Here is a 7,400-nt window from a genome sequence, read left to right on the forward strand (position 1 = left end):
GACCTCATCAGTTGAGTCTCTAACTGAACAAGTGTGTCTGTCGAACTGAACTGAGAATTTATTGTCCCATAACTGATTGATGTTAATCAAGTTATACTTCAAATTCTCAACTAGTAAAACATATTTAATAGTAAAGTTACCATGGATAATCTTAACCTTACTCAAAATTTTACCTTTGGAGTTGTCTCCAAAACCAATGTTTGGATAAGTGTATTTGATCAGTTGGGATAGCAAACTTGCATCTCCTATCATATGACGCGAACATCCACTGTCCAGATACCAGGTTGATTCTTTATTTGCACATGTCACCTGCAATCACACACAACATATAATCTTGGTACCCTCAACTATTTGGGTCCTAAACTGATTAGTTCTTTAGGAACCCAGACTTGGACTAGTCTAACTGACTTTTCAGTTGCTGTGTTCCAGATAGATTTTCTCGGATTGTGTGTGCTTGATGTGTAGTGCACAGATGAAGCAATATGAGTTTTATCCTTCTTGAACTGGTTGTTCAGCCGATATCTTTTCTGATTTGGCTTGCTGTTATAGTAATTGGAGTAGCCATTTGAATAGTTCAGGTAGTTATTGTTGAACATTTTTGATGACTGACTTTGTAGGTCAGTTGAAAATTTTGGGCTATAACCAATACCATACCTTCTAGTCTTGTTCTTATTTTCAATAGGTTGTATAACTGGTTTACTTTGCTCTGGTTGTTCTTGTACCATAACTGATTTTACAAAGTGAATATATTTCCCTTTGTTCATGTTCAGTTTTGGTTGAGTATCACTGGTGGAAGTTTCATCTATGTTGCTGAACCCTAAACCAGTTTTATCCGTAACTGATTTTTGCTTATCTTGTATTTTAGCTAGTGAAACAGATGATTTGTTCCATGCCTTAATAAGCTCCATTTTTCTTTGAATTCTCAAGCATCAACTGCTGAATCATAGATTGATTCTTGCTTCTTTCAGCATTCAGCTCAACAATCTCTCGTTTAAGACTCAACAGATCAACCGATTCATCAGTTTCAGCTTTATCGTCTTTGGGATCAGTTTTGCTTTGCTCTGGCCTTCTCAAAACATAGGGCAAGCTTGTGATACTCATTCACCATGTCATGAAGTGTAGAATAAGTTCATCTCGTGTGAAGTCAGTTGAACTAAAGTCAAATACATGTTGACTGGTTGACTCCAGTTCTGTGTCATCAGCCATTAGACACTTGACTTCTTCATCATCATCACTAGAGCAGCTCAAGCTCTCAGTTCTGAATCATCACTGTCAGATTCTGCCCATTTTGCTTTCCTCAACTAGAAGCACCTCATGCTTCTTCCTGTAAAATTTCTTTCATCTTTCGATCTTATCTTGTGCTCATAGGATTTCTTTCCATTTTCAGTTGAGCCTCGACTGTCCTTCTTAGGCTTGGGACAGTCAGCAATGAAATGACCAGTTTTGCCAGCATTAGGTTCTTTTTTGGAGTGATTTCTCTGATATTGTCTTTGAAAATTTCCTTTATTTCTTCTCATGAATCTTCCAAACTTTTTGACAAAAAATAACATAGCGTCATTACTTAACTGATTAGCATATTTGTCAACTGAACTAGTTGGTTTCAGTTTGACAGCAGTTAGGGAAGTTGTAGCAGCTGGTGTAGAAGGTTCCCCTTCTCTAGTTTGCAACTCAAACTCGTAGGCTTTTAAGTCAGCAAATAAATCATGAAGTTCGACCTTGTTCAGGTCCTTTGATTCTCGCACTGCCATGGTCTTAATGTCCCATTATTTGGGAAGGCCTCTGACTAGTTTCAGTGCTACCTCTTTATTTGAATACACCTTTCCGAGTGCATTCAGTTTGTTTACTATGCTGCTGATCTTTTCATCATATTCATGCATGGATTCTCCACTATTCATCTTAATATTTTCAAACTTTTTAACAGCAACAGATAGCTTATTCTCTTTGGTTTGCTCATTGCCTTCAAAGAACTGAATCAGTTTCTCCCAAATTTCCTTTGCAGTTTTGCACATTTTTATCTTGCTGAAAGTGACTTTATCCAGCAATTTGTATAATATGTCTTTAGCCACGTTGTCCAAGTTGGATTTTCTCTTGTCTTCAGCTGTCCATTCATCTCGGGGTTTTTCAATACGATGTGGTGCCCCATCAGTTATGGCAACAACAGTGTTTTCCTTCAATATCTTTCTGGGTCCGTCTGTAATAACATACCAAATGTCATCGTCTTGTGTAGCTAGATGATCCTGCATTCTGATATTCCAATCATCAAAATCTTCTCTGGTGAACATTGAAATTTTGTTGAATGAAGACATGTTGATTAGTTTGTATATAGAAATATTCAGGAACAAGATTCAACTACTATGATACCACTTGATAGGATCGGTTAAAGGTGAAAAAGTGTTTAGAAGGGGGGGTTGAATAAACATTTCCAATTTTCAAAATGTTTTCGACAGATGAGTTGGTTTAGTGATAAACTGATACTCGGGAATATTGTAAGTCAATATCAATCAGTTAACAAATAATATACGGAAATAAACTGACTGATAAATATAATAACAACTGAATAATAAGACACAAAATTTTATGGATATTCGGATATTTCAACCCTTCTATCTCAAGGATATGATATACACTAAAAGACTTTGATCGATACAAACAGTTGTACAGACCTACTTCATTTTTGGACTTAACAATTCCAAACTGAAACTCTTAGTTACAAACTTGTTTACAGTACTCAATAGAACTGAAGTAATCTAACACAACTGATCTCTTCAAAATCGAGTATTACAGTTTGTGCTTGAAGGCTCGAAGTATAGCGTGAAAGCTATGAATGTATACAACAATCGTGAGCTTTGATGTTTGCAATGATTTCAGGAGAGTAACTGAATAGTAAATCGATAGTTGTTCAGAGTTCAAAGATTCAAGAGTTTTTCAAAGTTTTTCTTCAGTTGCTCTTCTCTGCTATTTATAGGCTTCCCTCCAACGGTAATATTAAATACAATTTGAAGCTTTCTATTTGTTCCTTGCCACGTCCACATTCTTCTGACAGTAGTACACTGCAGCTTTTCTGAAATGCAGCGATTCCGCTACTTGTTGCAGTCAGCTTTTTTCGGTTAAATGTCCTTTTCTCTAACTGATGACGCGTAAAGCTAAGGGATCGGCTGATTGAATGTAGTTGATAAGCTCACAACTGTTTGTAGTAACTGATCAGTTCCAACTGATCAGTCAGTTGTCTGCGTAGTTCAGTTGCTGGTTCAGTTGCCTTCGAAAATCTGCGTATTATCCTTCAGTTATTGGCAACCAATAGTTTGCATATTTTATATCAGTTTCTATCATTCTTCTATATCAGTTAGACGCTCAATTTGTGAAACATCCGAAATTTAGTTTCCAACAGAACTAATCCTTCATGTATAACATTTAAATCTGAACTACTATCAGTCGTAGCAATAAAAATTTTCTTATAAGAATTATTAATTAATAAAGTAATATTAGCATACAATTTCTGATGTATAATCATACTTAAAACAGATAAATGTTTTTTATTAGGATCAGGAAATGAAATATCAAAACCTTCCGAAACTAGATCTTCTTTGTTATTTTTGATAACTGGAATACGATAATTTAAACTAGTATTATTTTGTTGTAAAATTTTTATTTGTTCTTTAAGATTATTAATCTCTTTAATTAGAGCTTGAATAGTAACTGGACTTTGGTTCCTATATTTTTTCTATAATATTTTTTTTACTTCTTTCATAGAATAAACTTGTTCTTGTTTAACAAGAGTATTATTAATATTGGTTGAAGCATTATTCTCCATTTGATCTATAATTGTATATTTTAAAATTGGATCCTTAATCATTTTAAGGAATTCTAGAATATTACTATTAGTTAAAACTTTGATATTAAATTCTGAAAATTGAGACATAAGTTCATAAAAATCATCAATTTTATCATCATTATTATCTATATGATTTATACAAGTTTTTCCTTGTATACAATTATCTCATTCTTCTTGATATGAGATATTTGATTCATTATCTAGAATTTCTTCTTAATCATATAATTTTGAAGAATTTTCAGATTCATTATTATAATCAGAATCCTTATTTGAATTCATTATTATTTTAAATAATGTTTCTTTAAAATTTTCATCTATATCTAATTTATTAATTTTTGTTTTAGCCCAACATTGATTATTATAATGTCCTGTCTTTTTTTGCTTTTTTTACAAATAATAAATTTATTTTTGTTATTATTATTATTTTTTTGCTTTCCATGATTAACAGCTTTCTTTTTCTTTTTTTTTTCTTTTTTCTATCAGAAAAATGTCTTTTTTTTTATTATAAAGTTTCTCTTTTTTTCCTTTAATTTTCTTTTTATTTTTATCAGGTAAATCCATATCAAATTGATCACAAAATTTTCCTAATTGTTTTTTTCTCAAGTAAGTTCTGTCTTTTAATTTAATTATTTAATTTTAATTCATTACAATGACCTAAACCTTCTTGTATACAAGTACTTATGAGATAGAAAAATATATTTATACCATCTAAAATCAGTCAGAGTTTTACATTTTAGATTACTTAATAAAATATGAATTTGTTCACCATTATCAGTGAATCTACTAGTTAAATGTTCAATCATTATCATTATAAGAGAATAAATTGTATTCTCTATAGGAATATTATTCTCAGTTTTAATTGAGTTTAAAATATAATATTTATGGGATTTATTTAAATAATTATCCCACCAACCTTTAAGTTGACCAGTAAAACCTGCTATAATCATTTTAGCAATATTTTTATCATTATTGCCTGAAGTTTTACACACAGTGCTATACATAAGAATTTTGTGAGTAGTATTATAAATTTTCTTATCACTAAACCATCAATAATTCATTCATAAATAAATTTCCCATTATACCTATTAGAGAAAATATATTCTTATAATCTTATTCTTAAAAAAGAACATCCATGAGAGTGGGTCTATCTTAATAATATTTAGTTTTTGTAGGTCTATATGCCCATTTTATTTTATTAATTTCTTCATCAAAAGAATTTTTACTATTTTCGAACTCTTCATTAAGGGTATTTAAATTGATATTTTTAAAATTTTCTTATAGTAATTTTTCTATATAAAAAACAGAAGACTTGAATTTAAAATCTTTTATTTCTGGAAGGGATTGAATAGAAGAAGATGTGAAGAATCGTGTGCTAGGCACCTTGAGGTGCTTTTAACACAATAAATTAATGAGCTGTAATAGGTCGTGTTCTGAGAATGTATTCACCGATGAATTAGCTTGAGTTTGGTTAGAAATCAAGCGGAAGACACTCGAAATAATCATTCCTTAAGAAAACTGATACATTTTTATAACTTGTGTAACTGAATAACTGAGAATTACATGGGATCAGTTCTGGCTTATACCAGTTCAGTTGTGGACAGAACTGAACTGATATCAGCTGAACTGATCAAATCAGTTAAGAAAACAGCAATTAAACAGAAATAACACAAGATATATTTATGGATGTTCGGAGACTTTGACTGCTCATACGTCACCCCCTTCTATTTCCTCGGATAAGATACACTATAAGACTGTGATTAATTACAACAAGTATAATAACCATACCCACTGCCTAACTGAACTCTTAGATTAGACTGAAAACATCATCTTTCAGCCAACACTTTTTTAACGTCTGTATGTCAAAGACTACATAGTTTATTGACTTTGTGAAAGACTGGTGGGGTGTGTGTGTGTGTGTGTGTGTGTGTGAGAGAGAGAACTGATATTTGAGTACAACACGAAAGTGTTCCCACACACTGAGGGAGTTGTGCTTGTGAGAACCCGGATTTTTCGAAGCAAAGCACCTCAAAAAGCTCGGAAAGTAGCTCAAAAAGAAGCCGAGGCGATGCAAAACCTTGAGAATTGAGGGTACGTCACTTGGAAAAGAAACCCTCAGCTCATAAGCTAAAACCCTCAGCTCAAGGAAACTCCAAGATTCTTGGAAAAGAAACCCTTAGCTCAAAATCTAAAACCCTTAGTTCAAGGAAGTTCATTCATTCTTGGGGAGTAAACCCCTAGCTCATGAGCTCGATCTTTCAGCTCGAAGAAGCTCATCCTTTCTTGTCCTAAAAGAACCAAAATGGAGCAAGGAGAAGAGCTAAAGGATTGGACAAGTTTAATGTGCAAGAAATGACCTTTGAGTTAACCAAGAAGAGGAGCTAAAGGTTTGGACAAATTAATTATGCAAGAAATAACCTTTGAGTAAACTCATGAAGGAGCTAAGGGAGGAGCTAAAGGACTAAGACATATTAATGATGCAGGAAATGACCCTTTAGAAAACCAAAGTGACAATTAAGGAATGCATGAGATTTTGAGCCATCATAATGATCACATTCAAACCTTTTGTTGGACCCCAAGTGTTGACCAAGGTGGCTAGGTGGAAAGCCTTTTTGGCACCTATAAATATGGCATCTAGGTTGAGAGAAAACACACCACCAAGCCTACAAGAAATTTCGGCTCTTTCCCCCTCACCCTAAACCATTCGGCCGAGCAAGCAAGAAGAAAGGAGGAAAGATTTTCATGCAGTTCAGAGTTGTTTTTCCGTGTCGAAATGCTGCTGAATCGAAGACATAAACTGCTCAAGTTTTACATCGAAGTGCTGCAGAAATTTCGAGGGACAAATTCGTGCCAAAGTTTGCATTTTCGAATCTACCTCCAAATCAGTAAGTGGGCTTTTGTTATATATTCGTTTGTATTTTTAAAACTTGAATATGTATTTCATGACATGCATGTATGAGTGTCTTCATTTTCGAAAATTTCTAAGCCATTCTGTTTAAAATTTCGATCGATTATGTGTTCTCTTCTATGCTTCGAAATTCGTTGATTCCGCTGTGTCCGTATGAAAACTCTGAAATCTGAAAATCTGAAAAGTTCTGTCTGTTACTTCTGAATTCTGTTTGCACTGTTACGATTCGAATTTGAAATGGGACGAGAATTGTGATTCTGTCTGGCCCCCATTGGTGGGTATAAAACCATGTTCTGTCTGGCCCCCATTGGTGGGTATAAAACCATGTTCTGGCCTCACCCCTTAGAGGACTAACATATTGGGGACAATTTGACCATGGAAATGAGATGAGTAACAGTGTTCTGTCTGTTCTGATATGTTCTGTTCCGAATATCTGTATTGCTTATGATTTGTTCTGAATCATTTGATAAGTCTATCCTTTGAATCGTTTCTGTCTAATTAAGTTAAAGATATTGATTTTGAAAGTTTGTTAAAGAAGAGTTCTAAGAAACTAAGTTCTATATGTATTTTTGGAATCGATCGACCCCCACTTGCTGAGTGTTTCCCAAAACACTCACCCCTTACAAATTTCAGATAAAAGTGAGGGACAACTGGATGAGGAAG

General features: G+C 33.4%; 1 protein-coding gene across 1 annotated transcript; it reads right to left on the reverse strand.

Annotated features, from left to right (window-relative positions):
* Positions 1-1,763: 1,763 nt before the first annotated feature.
* Positions 1,764-2,306, reverse strand: LOC140810286 (uncharacterized). The gene has a single exon (XM_073168158.1). The coding sequence runs from the start codon at positions 2,304-2,306 to the stop codon at positions 1,764-1,766; it is 543 nt and encodes a 180-aa protein (XP_073024259.1).
* Positions 2,307-7,400: the final 5,094 nt, after the last annotated feature.

The sequence above is a fragment of the Primulina eburnea genome, chromosome 13, assembly GCF_022965805.1.
Source record: "Primulina eburnea isolate SZY01 chromosome 13, ASM2296580v1, whole genome shotgun sequence".
Lineage (NCBI taxonomy): Eukaryota > Viridiplantae > Streptophyta > Magnoliopsida > Lamiales > Gesneriaceae > Primulina > Primulina eburnea.